The sequence below is a fragment of the Loxodonta africana genome, chromosome 13 (assembly GCF_030014295.1).
Source record: "Loxodonta africana isolate mLoxAfr1 chromosome 13, mLoxAfr1.hap2, whole genome shotgun sequence".
Taxonomy (NCBI): domain Eukaryota; kingdom Metazoa; phylum Chordata; class Mammalia; order Proboscidea; family Elephantidae; genus Loxodonta; species Loxodonta africana.
Window position 1 is genome coordinate 36,892,253 of NC_087354.1, and position 20,194 is coordinate 36,912,446.

General features: G+C 47.1%; 1 protein-coding gene across 2 annotated transcripts; it reads right to left on the bottom strand.

Annotated features, from left to right (window-relative positions):
- Nucleotides 1–3,876: 3,876 nt before the first annotated feature.
- On the bottom strand, nt 3,877–18,693 carry TMED3 (transmembrane p24 trafficking protein 3). Of its 2 annotated transcripts, none has more exons than XM_003413854.4 (3): nt 18,502–18,687; nt 16,974–17,222; nt 3,877–4,743 (listed from the first exon to the last, which is right to left on the bottom strand). In XM_003413854.4, exons 1-3 carry the CDS (start codon nt 18,670–18,672, stop codon nt 4,507–4,509), a joined length of 657 nt encoding a protein of 218 aa, XP_003413902.3. In that variant the 5' UTR covers nt 18,673–18,687; the 3' UTR covers nt 3,877–4,506. The 2 variants fall into 2 exon arrangements, with proteins under 2 accessions (XP_003413902.3, XP_064123281.1); XM_064267211.1 differs by lacking the exon at nt 3,877–4,743 and adding an exon at nt 7,832–7,939 and having other exon boundaries at nt 18,502–18,693.
- Between the last annotated feature and the right edge of the window lie 1,501 nt (nt 18,694–20,194).

Genomic DNA, 20,194 nt, shown 5'->3' on the forward strand with positions numbered 1-20,194 from the left:
TTATCAGGTATATCAGTCTAGGAGTCCATTCAGTTTTCTTGCATGAATTCAGCTCAGGTTTCCAGGTAGGCAATCATCAAGTGTGTGCTACAGGCTGTGTCCTACGGTCTTAGAGGGGCAGAGGTGATCGGCGTATATACCCGCATCTGATTGCAGCAGGGGGTCAGGCTCTGAACAAGGCAGGGGGCTGAGAACCGACCCCCAGGTGTCTCTGAAGGAAATGTATCTCTGTTCCCTAGAGCGTGCTGGTGGGTGGGTTCTGCAGAGGGACCATGCGGACCCAAAGTTTTTGTTGTAAGGACTGGGAGGTACCAGTTATCTTTGGACCCCTGTTACAGGTGGCTGGGTGACCTAAGTGGAGCTACCAGACCTTAGGTCCCTGATGTAGGTAGGTGGGGACCTTGTTTAATACGCAAAGCAATGTCAAACATCAAACACCCACCTCTCCACTGCACAGCTGAAATCATTGGAGTTTGCCAACAAGGGCCTAGTCTCCCAAAAGAGGCCCACATAGGCCCATGCAGAAAGGAAAGGTGCTCAAGGTCCACGGACGGTTTATGCCCGGACAGGAGCTGCTTCTGTCCTGAGCTCCCCCAGTTAATGGAGCTAGCAAATTATCTTTTCCCCCCAGTTGCAAATTTTTTCCTTTCCCAAGGCCGGGAGGATGGCTCTAGGTGCTCACCAGGGTCTATCTCAGGCCCAGGGATTCAGCTGTTGAGGCTGGCTTGGGGGTGGGGGGCTGCAGTAAAATATACGCAAGTACTTAGTTTTTGCCGAGAGCTCCGGGAATGGTGCCTAAGGGCTCCCGGCGATTCAGGTCCGGTAACTCCTCTCCACTTCTGAACAGTCTCTTTCTCCCCCTGTCCCTCTGTTTGTTGTCTAAGCTTGCCTTTGATGCTCAGGGCTCCCAGCTTGTCACAAACATACTCGTTTCACTTGTTTTTTCGGGTCTTTGTTGTAAAGAGGGCTCGACAGAAGTGTCTATTCCGCCATCTTGGCTCCGCCGCCAATTTCTCCCATTTTTAATGGAAATGTCTACTTTGTGCCTGTTCCACCATTGTACTTTGGAAAAAGATAACCTGTAGTCTAGATTTCACAGGATCATAGGTGAAGAAGGATTTTGCCCCAGGAAGGGGCAAAAGTCTCATCCATATTTGATTTAAATGATTCAGAAGATGAGATTTTGGACTTGGAGTTGACTTTTGGGATGATGTGATGGGGTGAATGTGTTTTGCATGTGGGAAGGACATGAATGGGGGGGCAAGGGTGGAATGTCATGGATTGGTGAATTGTGTCCCCCAAAAATATGTGTTGTAAATCGTAACCTCTACGCCTGTGGTTACAATCCCATTTGTAATGGGTTGTCTTTGTTATGTTAATGAGACAGGATTAACAAAGGGTGTATCTTTAGTCAACCTCTTTTGAGACGCAAAAGAGATTAAAAGTAAGTAGCAAGCAGAGATGGGGGAAGAGAAATGCCAAGCCACATGAAGACTGCCCAGGAGCAGACGTTCAGAAAAGACAAGGACTTCCCTCCAGAGTCAAGAGAGAGAGAAAGCCTTCCCCTAGAACCTGAATTCGGACTTCTAGCCTCCCAAACTGTGAGAAAACAAGTTTCAGTTTATTAAAGCCATCCACTTGTGGTATTTCTGTTATGGCAGAGCACTGGATAACTAAAATAGGGAGGGAGAGTCTCCTCGGGGAATCCAAGTACAAAGCAAAGCAAATTAGCACCTCTGATCTCCTTCTCTTGAGTATCTTCTAAGGTAATTTGAGAAATGATGAGATCCTCATACACTTTTAGGAAGACCTCTAAAATTTTTCATCATGAATTTAGCTACAAAGGAGGTAATTTCTGGCATATTTTAAACATTTTAATGTTACATCACTGTAACTGTATCCTTTTACATTTAAGATATTTATACTTAGCACCCTACCACACTTCTCTATAAGCATTATAAACTGAATTTCTAAAAATTTGTTTCCTGTCTTTCCACCGTAAAGCTACACGTAAAATACATTTCTTTTGGACTAGGTAATTTATTTTTTTTTTAATCATTACAATTACTATTGGTACATCATTGGTCAAAACATAAATGTCTGATCTATATTAAACATAAAAGGAAATTTTATTGCAAATGCTATCTTCTAACTCAGTGAGTTGGGGCCGAGTCCGTATATTTATGGATGAATGATTATAGCATTATATAAACAAAATAGGGGCCACCACCAACTGTTTTGTTTGTTTTTGGTTTTTAAGGTGGTATGAGCTGAAGAACACTGTTCCATAAAAAAGCGAAGATGATAGGAGTTTTAGTATTCCTTCCCAGTGCTTGATAAACACTAAATTCAGGTTGGTGGTTACTTCAGAGGGCAGAGGTAAGGGGATGGGACTGGTGAAAGGCAGTCAGAGAGCTTCTAAAAAGTAATGGCCATTTTCTATTGCCTAATCTGGGCAGTGGGTACACAAGGGTTTGCTGCATTGTTTATTATATCCTATACATTGTTCACAAGTAATCTTTTAAATCTACTCAGTACTTGATTTTAAAATAAAAGAGGAGAGAGAAATGCCATGGAAAACACTAACAAGTGAGTATTTACTTTTCAATCAAGCTAAGTAAGGCTTATAGAGTTTCTCTTTAAAGGCACTATTTACTCCCTTGCCTACAGTATTAATATCTGCCAGACAGCCCAGAATTTCAGATTCCTTGGTAGGTTTCCTTTGGCAAAGACGACATATCTTTCCTCAAGACTTACTACATAGACACTTGATCAGTGTGTATTAATTTCCTATCACAGCAAGGATATTTATTCAGCAACTAATATTTATTAAGCAGCAACTATATACCAGGCACTGTTCTAGGCACTCAGCATTCAGCAGTAAACAAAGTCCCCACCTCTGTGGAGTTCACCTCTTAGTTGGGGAAGAAAGACAATAAACAAGTAAACATGTCGATGGTGATAATGCATGGAGAGAAGAAAAGCAGAGGAAAGGGGTGGAAGATACAGCGATGGGAGGTAAGATGGTGCCATCTTGTATAGAGTGGTGGGGCTGGCTCACCAATACTGTGACATTTGGTCAGAAGGAAAAGCAGGTCACACATACATCAGGGGAAGGATACAAAGGAAACAGTAGTTGCAAAGGCCCTGGGCAGGCACATTGTCGGAAACAAGTGGAACATGGGCAATGTGAATAAGGATAAGGAGGGTAGGCGATTCACAGGGGCAAGAAGCTGGTGCACCCAGCGATGCCGGACTTCACAGTCCACAGTGAGGACCTCACCTTGAACTCTGATTCATATGTGGAAGGAGCCACAGCGAAGTTCTGACCAGGAATGATATGGTCTGACTGCTGTAGAAATGGAGCTTAGGACGGCCACTGATTGCTACTCAGTCTTTTTCTGTTTTTGGCCCTCTACTTGGATTTAATGATGACATGGTTATTGACAGTGATCTCTGGTATCTCAGACCACAAAATAACCCTATTTCACTGTGTTCATTCAACTGGGAGAAAAGTATTTTACTCCCCACTCTACGCATTCCAAGAAGCCCTGGTGGCGCAACAGTTAGGTGCTCAGCTGCTACCTGAAAGGTCAACGGTTTGAACCCACCAGGTGCTCTGTGGGAGAAAAGTGTGGCAGTCTGCTTCCATAAAGATTACAGCCTTGGAAACCCTATGGGGCAGTTCTACTCTGTCCCACAGGGTCACTAGGAGTCGGAATTGACTTGATAGCAGTGGGTTTGGTTTTTTTTGTTTCTACACATTTCAGCATCCCATACACATCCAAGGCATCTATTACACTCTAATTATACACACATCTATGCTCCCCATTAAGTTGTAAACTTCTTTAGGGCAAAGAAATAAAGGCGCAAGTCTTCAAGGTGTCCACACTTAGTTTTTATTAACCAGAGGCCCACCTCCTATGAGAGCCAAAGCGAACCGAGGGCACCCAATCACCATGTTTTTCCTGCTTGCGTGGCTGACACCATTGCTCACCTGGTTGGGAGGATTTGCAAAGCTGCTTCAGGACTTGGTTTTTTCAGGTATAGAGTGCTTCATGGGAGGAAACGCCAGCACTGAGCATCCCCTTCCTGTTCACACAGGGTGGGACACACAAGCCAGCCCACTGCATCGTGGAGTAGAGCAGAGCCCTGAGCTGACCCAGAGGCCTGGCCACGCTGGGGCTCCTTCTATCGGCCAGGCCACTGGATTGCTCCCTGCCTGCCTCCTACAGTAGCCAATCCCTAGCTTGACTATAAACTCTTCCTCAGTCAGCGTTACAGAACACAATGCAATCTGATACCTTCCGATTAAGGGGCTCTACAAACTTCAGCTGCTGGGGCGTAAGGATTAAGCATCTGAGTGGAAGCTGAGGTGCCGCCACACAGCACATCCCCCATGCTCCCCTCCACCCTCAATCAGACACACTTGCCCAGCAGGACCACGTGACCAAGGAGAGCTGCTCCACCTTGGGGTACAAGGGGCCCTCGAGCAGGATGCCTGGGCTAGGAGTGGACCCCCCTGCTCGTGGGTCGTTTTTCTGTGAAGAAGCTTTTCAGCAGCAACACCTGGCCAAAACTGACCACGAACAGGGCGATCGTCTCGCTGACAGACCAGTAGGAGACTTGGCTATTCAGGTCTTCAGCCCGAGCCCGGTCCTGGGCCTCCCGGAGCCGGTAATGCGTCTGGGAATCGATCACGGTCTTCAGAGCCTCGTGGATGGTCACGCAGGCAGATTCCATCTGGGCAGGAAGACAAAAGCAGTCACGTTTCTAACCCTGCACAATGAAGAGTGGAATGAAGCATACAGCAAACGTCATCATCATTGCAGGTGGCATTTCCTGAATGCTGACTACAGGCCTGTGCTAAGGATTATATGTGGTTTTATTTAATCCTCATATTATAAGCCTACTGTTGCCATCAAGTGGATTTCAACTCATAGTGACCCTATTGGATGGAGAAGAACTGCCCCTTAGGGTTTCCAAGGCTGATCTTGATGGAGGAAACCCTGGTGGTACAGTGGTTAAGCGCTATGGCTGTTAACCAAAAGTTCGGCAGTTCGAATCCACCAGGCGCTCCTTGGAAACTCTATCCAGCAGTTCTACTCTGTCCTATAGGGTCGCTATGAGTCGGAATTGACTCAGTGGCAACAGGGTTCGGGGTATCTTGATGGAAGCAAACTGCCACGTCATTCTCCCGTGGAGCAGCTGGTGGGTTTGAACCATCGACCTTTCAGTTAGGAGCTGAGCACTTAACCACTGTGCCACCAGAGCTCCTATTATAAGCCTAGTAAAATTATTATCCCCTTTTAACAGATGAAGAAACTGAGGCTTCGAGAGGCTAAGTAACTTGTCCAAAGTCACACAGTTAGTAGGTGGCAGAGTCAGGATTTGAACTCAAGTTGTCTGAGTGCTGAGTCTATGCTTTCAACTACTGCCCTAGGTTCTCTTATTGAATCCCCATAAAACCCTGATAGGCAGAGATCATTACCCCCATTGGCAAGGGGTAACTGATTGCTTACTCCATATAGTGATGAGGAAACTGAGGTTCAAAAAGGCTAAGTGACTTACCCAAGGTCACACAGCTAATAAACAGCAGTGTGTGAACTAGATAACAATTGTGTTGGACTCTGAATCTTGCTCACTCTATTGTGTAATTGCTGTATGTGAGTCGCAATCGACTCGACGACAGTGGATTTAGTGGGATATGTATATATACACTTAAAGATAAACATGTCTCATGTACATAAATGCATACACAGGTGCAAACACGTGGGAAAAACACACGTGTTGTTGTTAGGTGCCGATGATATGCAAACACATGCAAAAACATACACATTGTTGTTAGGTGCTGTTGAGTCAATTCCGACTCACAGAACTGCCCCATGGAGTTTCCTGGGCTGTGATCTTTACACAGAGCAGATCACCAGGTCTTTCTCCCGAGGAGCTGCTGGTGGGTTTGAACAGCCAACCTTCCACTTAGCAGCCAAGCACTTAACCATTGTGCCACCAGGGCATACATACACATAAGCTTGCACACATATACACATAATGCTCACATGTAACACACACTACTTCACAAATTCCTCTTCCTGCTAAAATGTGTGGTAGGCAGAAGTCTAAAAATGGCGCCCAAGATTTCACACCCTAATCCCTGGAACAATATGATGAACTATCACTCCTGTGATTACGTTATGTTATACAGTACAGTTGGCCCTATGACAGGGAGATTTTCCAGCTGGACCTGATCCCATCATAGAAGCTCTTAGAAGTGGAGATCTTTCTTTGGCTGGTGGCAGGAGAAGCCCGAGAGCTGGAGAGCTCCAATGCACCACAGCAGGCCTTGCAGATGGAGGAGCCAAGCACAAGGACAAGAATAAGGTCTCTAAGAGCTCAGAGCAATCCCCAATAGCCAGTGAGGAAGCCAGGACTTCAGTCTTACAACTGCAAGCAACTGAATGCTGCCAACAATCTGAATGAGCGTAAGCATACATGCTCCCCCAGAGCCTCCAGCTAAGAGCCCAGCCCAGCCAACACCCTGATTTCAGCCTTGGGATGACTTGAACACAGAACCCAGCCAAGCCTGCCCAGACTTCTACCTACAGAACTGTGAGGTAACACACGGGTGTTGTTTGGTAATTCGTTACTCGGCAGTTGTGAAAGCTAATCCATCCTGCCTGTGGAAGAACATGAGTTCTTACTCGAAGGCAACCTCTAAAACACTAGTTTATCCAAAACCTGTTCTGCTCCAACAGTGACTTCTCAGGCTAGAGGAGTTCCTAAAGCACTGTTAGACACTTGCCCCGAAGCGGCCTGGCAGTACAAAGGTTAGGAGCTGGGCTGCTGACCAAAGGGCTGGCGGGTGAAACCCACCCAGTGGCTCAGTGGGAAAAAGACGTGGTGATCTGCTTCTGCAAAGATTACCGTCAAGAAAACCCTATGGGGTAGTTCTACTCTGACGCATAGGGTTGCTATGAATCAGAACCAACTCGAAGGCAGCTAACAACAACAGACACTTGCTTCAGTTCCCAAACTCCAAAAATGAACTACTTACAAAGTGGAGACTGAACCACCGTGTAACCTCTCTGATCCCCCAAAACCCTTGTTTCTCTAACAAAATGAAGCTTCCAGAAGGCAAATGGGAGACTATGGCCAAAAAAATAGTGTTGCCCTTACTTGCCACACTGGGTACATTCTTTATTCTGGGCCACTCTAGGAGCTCAGCTGGGCTGTACGAAGGACAATAGCTTCCCTTTAGCCTCTGAGTTCACCAGGCAGTCGCTTCTGTCAGTCTGGCAGCTGGTCTACATCCCAGGTCTATGGGTTTGGTTTCTTCTGCACATGCTGGCTGACCCTCTTATTCTGATCCATGGGTAAGAAGTGCCGAAATGTCACATAAAATGTGTGTGTGTGTTTATGTGTGTATATATATATATAAAACCAACCCACTGCCATTGAGTCAATTCCAACTCATGGCAATCCGATGAACACAAAAGAATTGCTCCATAAGGTTTTCTTGGCTGTAATCTTTATATAAGCAGATTGCCAAGGTCTTTCTTCCACAGTGCCACTGGGTGGGTCTGAACTGCCAACCTTTAGGTTAGTAGTCAAGTGTAAACTGTTTGCGCCACTCAGTGACTATATATATATGTATATATATAACATGTGTATATATGTACATATGTGTACATATATACACACATGTATACACACACACTTATGTTTTTATTTGTATAAATATACAGAAACTTTTTTTTAAACGCTAGGAGAGTCTACGATTCCATTCTTGAGGCTTATTTCTGTCACAAGCTCATTCAGAAACTCAAAGCGTACACAGGACTCACTTGAATTGGGAGCTCCTCGGCCCTGGGCCCTGGCCTGGGAATTCAGCAGCGAGTACAAGCCGGCATCTCTAGCCTTCTCCCAGGATCCAGAACCACTGGAGAGAAGGGAGGCAGGGAGGGAGGAGGAAGAGAAACGAAGGGAGGACACAGAAGTCACAGGTGCAGAAAACCCCAGGCAGAAGGTCATGAACTAGGCCAAGTGAGGCGCTCACTCTAGAGACCTGCACCGGGTATCACAGGCCAGAGCCCAGCAGTAGGACTCCATGAAGAGGACCCCAGTGCCTTTAAAAGTGCCATCTTAGGTAAGTGATAGGGAGGCCAGTTCCCAGAGGGGGACAGCGGAATAGGTGGTGGCCTACAGCTTTCTTGCAGTCTAAACCCGGCAGATACCTTAGGACCTGCACAGACCCCACAAGAGACCCCAGAGCAACACATCACTGAGAATCAGATTCCCAAAAGCACCCTCTTACCACAAAAAACATGCTACTTCCTATCCACTGGGATCTTCTCTTGGTGCTATTCTAAAAGAAGCCTCCTCGGGCTGTGGCCACCAAATTTCAGTTAGGTAACCCCTTCCGCCTGCTTCCTGCCCGGCAGGAAACCAGCAGAATCCCTTTTGCGTCAGAGTCCTGTTTCCCTAGGACATGGGTCCTCAGCTCTCCTGTCTGTGACCTTCTGCCCTGCCCGACCACCGGCCCCGGCTGGTTTCCAGCATCCTGGAGCCTTACAGAACGCTGGGCCATCATGAGAATCCCTGGAGACGGACTAACCCGTCTCCCCCAGGACCACCCCCTCCCCCATTCTCACCCCAGCGTCCCACCCCGTCTCCACCACCAGCGAGGCTGAGGTCTTCGACTATAAGCCAGTTGTCACAGAGCTGATCCTGACTCCTGATGACCAACACGTATCAGAGGGAAACTGTGCTGCATACGGTTTTCAATGGCTGATTTTTTGGAAGTAGATCACCAGGTCTTTCTTCCGAGGCACCAATGAGTAGACTCAAACCTCCAATCTTCTGGTTGGGAGCCAAGCGTGATAATCGTTCGCAACACCCAGCAGTTCCTTCAGTCTGTAACCATTACCAAATTCCTTTAGCCCTCACCCCACTAGGGCCTCCACTGATACAAGTATTTAGTTCTTTAAATTTTTCGAGAACTCAAAGGCAGGGAAGCATGAGCTGATCTTAGAGCAGTGAGGAAAACCTTTGGTCTTCCCTAGACCACCTCTGAGGCAACTCCTGGCCTCTGACCTGTCAGGAACCTTCAGTCTTCGCTAGGATCTGCCTGGATCCTCAGGAAGCCCAGATTACCTCAACCTTGGCTTCCCTGAAGTAACATTCTCCTTGACCATGACCTCTCCAAGGAGCTTGGTCATACTGGCACACAGGCCCAAAACAAGTCCCTCTGGCCTGAATCCCTGGCCCGGTCCTTGGTCACTCTGGGTCCTGTTCTTTCAACCCACTATTTATTTTGGTGCCAGAAAACATGGCCTCTGGCCCACCACTGTGCTATAAGAAGTCTGGGGGCAAATGAGAAAACAGCTGCTGCCTCAAAGGGGCTCCAGGCCAAGCAAAATAAAGCGAGGGCTGGTGAGGAGGGTTAAAGCTACGCTCTGTGTATCTGCACCTGCCGCTCCCGCCACCTGGAAGGCCCTTCCTCCTCCTACGCCAAACAAACTCCTAGGCAACTGTTACACACTGAACTGTGCCCCCAAAAGGATGTGCTGAAGTCCTAACCCCCAGCATCTGCAAATGTGACCTTCTTTGGAAATGGTCTTTGAAGATGTTATCAGTTAATATGAGGTCATACTGGGGCAGAGTGAGTCCTAATCCTTTATAGGTGGTGTCCTTATAAAAGAGAAGAAACAGAGGGAAGAAGCCACGTCAACAGGGAGGCAGAGATTGTAGGAGGCAGAGCTGTAAGCCAAGGAACGTCAAGGACTGCCAGGACCCAGCAGAAGCTAGGAGAGAAGGATGGAACAGATTCTCCCTTGGAGCCCTCAGAAGCTATCGATAGGGCCAATACCCTGATTTTAGACTCTTAGCCTCTAGGACTGTGAGACAATACCTCTCTGTTCTTATAAGCTACCCAATCAGTGGTATTTTGTTTCAGCAGCCCTAGGAAACTAATACAGTATCCTTTCACCTTTTCACTTTGAAGCTAAAACTGTGCCTGTGAAGTCCTCCCTGACCCTCCTGGAAGGATTCTGAGAACCTGACCTTGAGTCTTGGGCACTGATCACGGCACGGTGTGGGGAGCTGGTTTAATGGGTTATAGTCCAGGCCACACTGGGAGTGCCCAATGCCAGGGGCAGGCCATGTATCCCACCACCCGGCACAGTATGTAGGCTGGTGAATGCTCACATAGCCAGAGAGAGCTCTCAGAGTCAGACGCAGACTGACCCTGGTTCAAGACAGAGGGGTCAGAGGTGCTGAAGCGGAAGAAAATACTTCTTTTCAGGCCACAGAGAGGAAAGAAGAGGTTCAGAAACGCAGGAAAGGGGAGGTGTCAGTCACTCTTTCCTGCAACAAAGTCAAACTCTAACATTAAGGATCCAGGGAGAATTTTTCTATTGCACTAATTCTTTAAGTCTTTTCACCACCAGTTTGTTTTCCACTGGTTAAAGAGGGCAGTCCTTCAGGTCAGTTCTCAGAGACTTAGGAAATCTTCAAAATGGACAATGTTTCATCAGTGGCCAACAAAACTCTCAAGAGTATTGGTTGTGACAGATCTTACATACAATACACACCCTGGGTCGGATCTTCTAACTGCAGTCATGTTGCAAAACTCAAACCCGGTACTGCCCAATGGAATAAAAAAAACCCAACACGATAACGTAAATGTCCTATGTCTGCGCAGCCACTAGCCCCCTGTGGCTACTGACCGCTTAAAATGTCACTAGTGCAAATGAGGAACGCAAATTTTTATTTAATTTTAACTATTTAAACAGCCATGTGTTGACAATAAGGACCCTAGTCCAGGCAAGTGGTCTGTAAGTTGTTGCAAACCTAAAGGTTGGCACTGTGAACCCACCTGGTAGCTCTGAGAAAGAAAGGTCTGGTGAACTGCTTCAGTAAAGATTGTGGCTGTGGGTGCTACTGAACTGATTTCAACTCACAGCAAACCAACAGGGCAGAGCAGAACTGCCACATAGGGTTTCCTAGCCTGTACTCTTCATGGGAGCAGATCACCAGGTCTTTCTCCTGTAGAGCTGCTGGGTAGGTTCAAACAAACAACCTTTCAGTTAGCAGCCAAGAGCTTAACCACTGCACCACCAGGATTCCTTCCATAAAGGTCACAGCCAAAAAAATCCTATGGGGCACAGTTCCACTCTGTAACACGTGGGGTCACCATTAGTCGGGCCAACTCGATGGCAGCTGACAACAATGTAGAATGAATGGCTAGCCTTAATCAGAAAGGTGGTAATGGGGAACCCAAGGTCAAGAAGAGGAGAGTGTTGACATGTCGTGGAGTTCGCAACCAATGTCACAAAAACAACAGGCGTATTATTTAATAAGAAGCTAGTTTATTCTGTAAATCTATAAATCTTCATCTTAAGTACAATAAAAAGAAATTGAAAAATAATAAGAATGGCTAGCTTACTGATCAACACAGCTCTGATCTCCAACTGCTTCACACAGTGACACTCAGGGAAGCAAGAAGACCAGAAAAATGAACTTATAGGGCTTCATGAATGTGCCCAAAGCCACAGAGGAAAGGGAGCAAGTGGCCACTGTAGAGAGCACCCCAGAAGGTAATGTGGCCTCATTGGAGGCTGAGGTCCTCCAGTTTTAGTTCTGGAACAAGTGAGCAGTTCTAGGTGGTCATTCCTGTCTTGCAGGTTCCCCTGGCACTCGGTCATCTTGCCAATATTTGGCAAGCTCCTATTCTGCGCCACGCCTCCTGCACTGGGGCACTGGGGACACTAAGGTAAATAGTAGAGTCCTAGTGCTCACCACCACCTGTCCATCAGTTCACTGCAGTGTGGCGGCTTACGCGTTCCTGTGATGCTGGAAGCTAGGCCACCAGTATTTTAAATACCAACAGGGTCACCCATGATGGACAGGTTTCAGTGGAGCTTCCAGTCTAAGGCAGAGAAGGAAGAAGGACCTGGTGATCTACTTCTTAAAAAACTGGCCAGTGAAAGCCTTATGAATAGCAGCTGAGCACTGATTGTGCCAGAAGATGAGCCCCTCAGGTTGGAAGGCACCCAAAATACAACCAGGGAAGAACCGCCTTTTCAAAGTAGAGTTGGCCTTAGTGACATGGATGGAGTCAAGCTTTTGGGACCTTCATCTGCTGATGTGGCACAACAGCACAAAATGAGAACAGGTGCACACATCCATTAATAATTGGAACATGGAACTGTACGAAGTATGAATGTAGGAAAACTGGAAGTCATAAAAAATGAAATGAAATGCATAAAGATCAATATTCTAGGCATTAGTGAGCTGAAATGGACTGGTATTAACCATTTTAAATTGGACAGTCATAAGGTATATGCCAGGAATGACACATTGAAGAGGAATGGAGTCGTACTCATCTTCAAAAAGAACATTTCAAGATCTATCCTGAAGTACAACACTGTCAGTGATAGGATAATATCTGAATGTCTTACAAAGAAGACCAGTTATTGTAACTATTACTCAAATTTACACACCAGCCACTAATGCCAAAGATAAAGAAATGGAAAATTTTTGCCTATTTCTGCAGTCTGAAATTGATCAAACATGCAATCAAGATACACTGATAATTACTGGTGATTGGAATCTAAAAGTTGAAACAAGGAAGAAGGATCAGTAGTTGAAAAATGTAGCCTTGGTGATAGAAACGACATCAGAGATCACATGATAGAATTTTGCAAGACCAATGACTTAGTCACTGCGAATACCTTCTACATAAACAGTGACTATACACATGGATCTTGCCGTATGGAATACGCAGGAATCAAACCGACCATATTTGTGGAAAGAGACAATGGAGAGCTCAGTACCATCAGTCAGAACAAGGCCAGGGGCTGACTGCGGAACAGACCATCAGTTGTTCATATGCAAGTTCAAGCTGAAGCTGAAGAAAACTAAAACAAATCCAACCAAAGTATGACCTTGAGTATATCCCACCTGAATTTAAAGACCATCTCAAGAATAGGTTTGATGCACTGAACACAAATGACTGAAGACCAGACGAGCTATGGAATGACATCAAGGATATCATACATAAAGAAAGCAAAAGGTTATTACAAAGACAGGAAAGAAAGAAAAGCCCAAAATGGATGTCAGAAGAGACTCTGAAACTTGCTCTTAAGCGTACAGTAGCTAAAGCGAATGGAAGAAATGATGAAGTGAAAGAGCTGAACAGAAGATTTCAAAGGGCAGCTCAAGAAGAAAAGCAAAGTATTACAATGAAATATGCAAAGACCTTGAGTTAGAAAACCAAAAGGGAAGAACATGCTCAGCATTTCTAAAGCTGTTCTACATGCTACTTTGGTGAGTAGCATCTGGGGTCTTAAAAGCTTATGAATGGCAATCTAAGATACTCCACTGGTCCCACCCCATCTGGGGCAAGTGAGAATGAAGAAAACCAAAGGCACAAGGGAAAGATTAGTCCAATGGACCAATGGACCACAATTACCATAGCCTCCACCAGGCTGAGCCCAGCTAGATGGCACTCAGCTAGCACCACCAACTGCTCTGACAAGGATCACAATAGAGGGTCCCAGACAAAGCTGGAGAAAAATGCAGAACAAAATTCAAACCCATTTAAAAAAAAAAACAAAAACAGACTTACTGGTCTGACAGGAACTGGAGAAACCAAGAGTCTAGCCCCCAGACACCCTTGTAGCTCAGTACTGAAGTCATTTCTAAGGTGCACCCTTCAGCCAGAGATTAGACAGGCCCACAAAACAAACAATAACACACATAGCTCAACCAAGTATACGAGAGTAAATGGGCACACCAGCCCAGGCGCAAGGACGAGAAGGTAGGAGGGGACAGGAAAGCTAGATGAATGGAAACAGGGAACCTGAGGTCAAGAAAGGGAGAGTGTTGACATGTCACGGGGTTGACAATCAATGTCACAAAATAACGTGTATTGTTTAATGAGAAACTAATTTGCTCTGTAAACCTTTGTCTAAAGCACACAAAAAAAATTGGTTGCAGCAATACATTGACAGGGATCTGCCAGAAATTTAAGCCTGATTCAGAAGAGGACAGGGAACAAAGGATATCAGTGCTGATGTCAGATGAATCCTGGCTGAAAGCAGAGACTACTAGAAAGATGTTTATCTGTGTTTTATTGACTATGCAAAGGCATTCAACTGTGTGGATCGTAACAAATTACGGATGACACTGCAAAGAATGGGAATTTCTGAACACTTAGCTGTACTCATGAGGAACCTGTACATAGACCAAGAGGCAGTCATTCGAAAAGAACAAGGGGATACTGCATGGTTTAAAATCATGGAAGGTGTGTGTCAGGGTTGTATCCTTTCCCCACACTCATTCAATCTGTATGCTGAGCAAATAACCAAGAAGCTGGGCTTTGTTAAGAAGAATGTGGCATCAGATTGGAGGAAGACTCATTAACAACCTGTGATATGCAGATGACACAATCTTCCCTCCCGAAAGCGAAGAAGACTTGAAGCACTTACTGACAAAGATCAAAGACTCCATACACGCAAAGATCAAAGACTACAGCCTTCAGTATGGATTACACCTCAAAATAAAGAAAAAAAAATCCTCACAACTAGGCCAATAAGCAACAACATGATGAACGGAGAAAAGATTGAAGTTGTCAAGGATTTCATTTTCCTTGGATCCACAATCAATGCCCATGGAAGCAGAAGTCAAGAAATCAAATAACGTATTGCACTGGGCAAATCTGGTGCAAAAAAACCTCTTTCAAGTGTGAAAAGCAAAGATGTCACTTTGAGAACCAAGGTGTACCTGACCCAAACCATGGTATTTTCAGTTGCCTCATATACTACGGCTGCTCATCAAAGGGTTGAGAGTTCGAATCTGCCAGGCGCTCACTGGAAACTATGGGGCACCTCTACTTTGTCCTATATGGTCACTATGCATCGGAATCGACTTGACAGCGCTGGGTTTGGTTTTGGTTGGTTCATATGCACTTGAAAGCTGGACAATAAGGAAGACTGTAAGAAGAATTGATGTCTTTGAATTATGGCGTTGGCAAAGAATATTGACTATACCATGGACTGCCAGGAGAATGAAAAATTTGTCTTGGAAGACATATAGCCAGAATGCTCCTTAAAAGCAAGGATGGTGAGACTTTGTCTCACGTACTTTGGAAATATTACCAGGAAGGACCAGTCCCTGGAGAAGGACATCATGGTTGGTAAAGCAGACAGTCAACGAAAGAGGAAGACCCTGATGGACTGACACAGCAGCTGTAACAATGGGCTCAAACACAGCAAGGACTGCCAGGATGGCTCAGGACTGGGCAGCATTTCGTTCTGTCGTACGTAGGGTCACTACGAGTTGAACCAACTGGTCAGCACCTAACAACACCTATCCCTCAGGGAAGAACCCATTAGGGCAGTGGTTAAAACATAAGGCTGCTAACTGAAAGGTCAGTGGTTTGAACCCACCAACCCTCCATGTCAGAAAGGTGTGGCAGTCTGCTTCTACAAAGATTACAGCCTTGGAAACCTTATCGGGCAGCTCTACTCTGCCCTATAGGGTTGCTATGAGTTGGAATCGACGCAACAGCAACAGCTTAACCCTCAGGAAGCTCATAGCCTGAATAGGGGAGGAAGGGATGAGCTTAAATAGCAGGAGGGAAGCCTGAGGAAGGGGGCTGGCATCAGATTATAATTAACCTTGAGGGCCATATGTAGCAGAGATCTGTCTTTCAAGTATTTCATGGTTTCTCTTCCATAATGTAGAATTGGAGCTAGGAGGTGACTGCCCCACCAGGACTCTATTTCCCAGCCCTCCTTTCATCCAAATTGGCCACATGACCAGTTCTCAACAACAGAATACGAGCAGTTGCGAGGTGTACAATTCTGGGTCAGGGCTGTAAAGACGCAGGTGGGCCTTTCCAATCGCATCCTTCGTTTGCTAGCTAGAGGCCAGTGCTTCAAACCAGTTCTGCCCAGTTCAGTCATGCCAACAAAGCAAAATCACAACAGACCAAATTTTTAAAATTTGGATGAAGCGGAAGGATAAACTAAATGGGAAAAATTACAGGTCAAAGCCCTGGAATGGGAGATCTGGAAGAGGCGCAGTGTGCCCTGATATGGGAGACTGGATTACTGGCAGGACTATGGAGAGCGACACACATTCAAAGGGGCGGTGGCGTGGGACACCGCTGCTTCCAACTGTGCTGGTCAAGTGATTTGTCTACTATGCATTGGGAAAGCTGCCCTTGTTTTCTAAGAATGAGGTTAAGTTTCCAGTAGGGCTTCAACCTATCATTTTTCCTGTTCTACTTATTGTTCCACTTCACCCACAAGTTTAAAAATTCAGGTCCATTAGGTTTTCTCTTTGTCGGCCATGACACAATTGTGCAGAACTAGTTAGAAGCCCTGGTAGAGGCAGAGGACTCTGAAGCCCTAAGATGGCAGAGCCACAAGACCAAGCCTGGGTTCCTCAATCACACCACAGAGGAACGCTACCTACCAATGTTCTCTAGACTATTATTTGAGAGAGAAAAAACTTCTGTAGTGTTAAGCCATTGGTATTTGGGGACTTACTTGTTACAGCACTTGCTTGGGTTACCTTAACTAATACATCAAAGCCATACAAAGTCAGACTTCATTCTTTATGATAGAGATATACCCTACAAGCATAGAGATATATGATATAGGTACTTAGCAAGTGGTACTGTGTGAAAGACTAAATGGGAGCAAAGGAGTTGAGGTAGGAATACCAGAGGAAAGCATTGCAGGGATCTAGTTAAAGAATGAGGAGAGAAAACCAGAAGAAGAATAGTGTCCTCTGGGGCTGGATATGAAGAGACACAAAGTCAAAATTGAGACCTCCAGGCTGGGAGTTGGGTGGATGATGACTCTGCTCGTTACTGAGACAGAGACAGAAGAGGAGAACAGGCTAGGAACCAGAGGCTGAGCCAGGCCTGCACAGAGCTTTCACTGATCATGTTCACTCACCTGGGTGAGAGCTGTGACCCTGTTCCCCATGTCTGGGAGAATGGGGGGCTCATCGCCTACTTGGAAATCAAAATAGACGGTCTTGTGAGAGAAGGTGGAGAACTCATTGCTGAAGCAGAACTGATACACGCCCTTGACCTCCGCCCGGTGTGTGAAGCTGTCATACTGCTTCTTAGTTTCCCTGTAGATGGTGTTCCCCAAGGGGTCTTCCACATAGCAGTCAACATCATAGTGGCCTCCGGTGATGACCTGACAACCACAAGACACCCAGTGTGCTGTTATCAGATGGGCAGCCACCACTTACTAAATGACAACCTTTTTAAAACTTTTTTCATTTACTCTTCACAACCTTCTAAGCAGAAGCTATTCCAGAGGAGGAAACTGAAGCTGAAAGAGGTTAAGTAAACTGGCCTCTAGCTGTCTTTGCTTCTTTACCTTTGTTCAATACCCAGCACAAGACATACAACAAATCACATCTCTGGGCTCTACCACTCATCAGCTCTGTTACCCTGGACAAGCTCCTTTACTTCATGAGGATGTGTGTCTTCCTCTATAAAATGGTGATAATAGTAGTACCACCCTCACAGTGTTGTGGTGAGGATTAAATGAGGTACCATATTTTAGTGCTTACGCAGTGTCTGACATACAGCAAACGCCTGACAAATGCCAGCCAATTACTGGACAGTCAGACTGCAGACTGGCCCTCTGAGGGTGCTGGTGGAGGGGTGGGACCTGGTTTGTGCCATCCTGGAGCAAGTGGGCACCGCACCTTCTGCTGCTTCCGTCCAATAAGGGACAGGAGCTGGGTATGATGACCACTCAGTTCCTAACCCTAGATTTGCTGGCTAAACCTCAGGGGCTGATCCCTCACCCAAGACATATTCCCTGCAACTGTGAGTCATGAGATCTCTCAAAGAGACGGGAGTGCAAAGAGAAGCGGAGGGCTTCTCTGAGCCATATGGCAAAAGCCAGGTCTTACGGCCACACCACCACTCCCTGCAAACACTGCCAGGTTCAGAGGCGATGTTGAAACTTCCGCCAAACTGCCCATTCTCATCACTGCTGTGTTTATCCGGCTCCAACTTTAAACGTTTGAGAGGGGGTAAAAAAAAACAATCTATGAACCCATTTCCTCTCGCTGCCATTTTTCAGTACCCGTATGGGCAAAGTGGGCCACGAGACTTGGATTAGACTGAGAGTCTGTGTCCAGTTGATCAGAATAAGCGTTTTTTAGAGTGGAAGTGGCCTGAAAGGAGACCATGCTGGCCAACTTCCCGGGATGCAGGACCAGCCCCGGGGCATCCCCGTCGCCGGCCCCACCTCTCGCGCTAACCACCACCCTTGTAGGCCTGGCCCGGCCCGTGTCGGATGGGCTCCGACTGATCAAACGGTTCTTCCTCACGGGGATCCCCACCCCTCCCGCCGCCCTGGCTAATTCCAGCCGCTTTAATTAAGCGGGGGACGCCAGCGCCCGGGTGAGACCCGCATGGGGGTTGGACGGGCGCCCCGGCGGGCGCCCGGGCCTCACCTGGTAGTCCAGGGAGAACTTCACGCCCTGATCCACCTCCTCGTGGAAGCACTGCTTGGCGCTGTCCGGCAGCTCGAAGGTGAGCTCGGCTCCCCGCGGCCGCTCGGCCCAGAGCAGCAGCAGGAGCAGCAGGAGCACCGGCGGGGCGGAGCTCGGGGCTCCGCGGCCCATGGCGCGCCCGGTCCTGTCCCGTGGGCCGCGCCTCGGTCGCCGAGCCCCTGGCCAGCGGCAGCCGCGGAGCCGGAGCGCGCTGGGATTGACGTGGCGCGGCCCGACGCCGCGCTTCCGGGAGGACTGGCGGCCGGCGGCTCAGTGCGCAGCCGCGCGCCCTGGGGTGGGCCAGGGACGCAGGCAGAGAGCGCGCCGCGGACCCCCTCCTTCTCCCCGCTCGCCTTCCGCCTGCTGCGCATGCGCGGGGGCTGAGCTGGGTGAGGGGACACGCCCCCGCCCCACCCTGCTACGTAAGTAGATCTGGACTGAGAGGGGTGCCAGGGCACCTCAGGACGCCCCTTCCGAGAGGTCGCCCCATCACCCCAACCCCTCCCGGACTTTCTCCTGCAGCCTCTGAGACCCGCAAGGTTGAGCTTCGTCCTGCCTCTACTTTTGACTAGCTCTGTAACTTAAGTCTCACTTCTCAGATTAAAGATTATCAATCCCTTTATCTAGAAAATGAGTATTCCCAAACCATACGGCAACGGGTACCATACATAGTAGTTAGGAGGCTGATGAAACCGAATATGGGAACGCGGGGAACCCAATTAACTCCTTTCTTTATTCCCATCTTCTGGGCAAGATGGAAAAGTGTTCTTCCGGTGGGCTGGGGGTGAGGTGTTGGGGGGCTGTCGGGTCGATTTTCGACCCCTGGCGTCACATGAGACAGAGCTACCCCACAGGATGGAAAGGAGCCCGGTGGCTCAGTAGTTAAGTGTTGGGCTGCTAACTGAAAGGTCAGGGGTTCAAACCCACCAATAGCTCTGTAGGAGAAAGATGTGGCAGTCTGCCCCCCGAAAGATTACAGCCTTGGAAACCGTATGGGGCAGTTCTACAGGGTCGCTTTGAGTTGGAATTGACTGGGCAGCAATGGGTTAATCTGTTTGGAAGCAGATCTCCAGGTCCTTCTCCTGGAGAGCCACTGGGTGGGTTCACACAGGAGAGCAAATAAAACCCCATAATTACATGGGCTCTGGGGAAAGTAGATACGCTTGTTTACACACAAACGCCCACCTGAAAATGCAAATAAAAGTTTCTTACGCAGCGGTTTCAGACGTGTTTGGCCGTCAGGACAAGTTGAAAATTCATCTTGGACAAAACTATCATCTTTTTTTTCTTTGACTTCTCCAAAGTGCTGAAAGTAGATAAGTTGATTTACTGTCTTTTCCTTTACCATGGTCCTGAGAAGATTTTTTTGTATAGTCATAATAACTATAGGATTTTATACTCACCATGATCAGATAAAAAGACTCAGACTGTGGTATCACTACTCAGCAAAGACTTTTTTTCAGGAGAGCATTATTAGATGTGGCATATCCTGATTTCAGCAAAGAATTTTACTGCCCACACAGAAGGCATCTGTGGGATGTGAAATAACATACATGTGTAACATAGTTATTAATATTTTGCTGGCCCTGTGCCAGACTTGAAGGAGGTAGCTGGCAGTGTGGCTCTAAGCCGTTTCTCTGGCTCTGTCCTGTGT

Coding starts and splice junctions, on each gene's coding strand:
- TMED3 (XM_003413854.4), bottom strand. CDS start 18,672: ATGGGCCGCGGAGCCCCGAGCTCCGCCCCGCCGGTGCTCCTGCTGCTC. Junction 17,223..18,501: donor AGTTCTCCCTGGACTACCAG/GTGAGGCCCGGG, acceptor TGTGGTTGTCAG/GTCATCACCGGAGGCCACTA. Junction 4,744..16,973: donor GGGTCACAGCTCTCACCCAG/GTGAGTGAACAT, acceptor CTTCCTGCCCAG/ATGGAATCTGCCTGCGTGAC.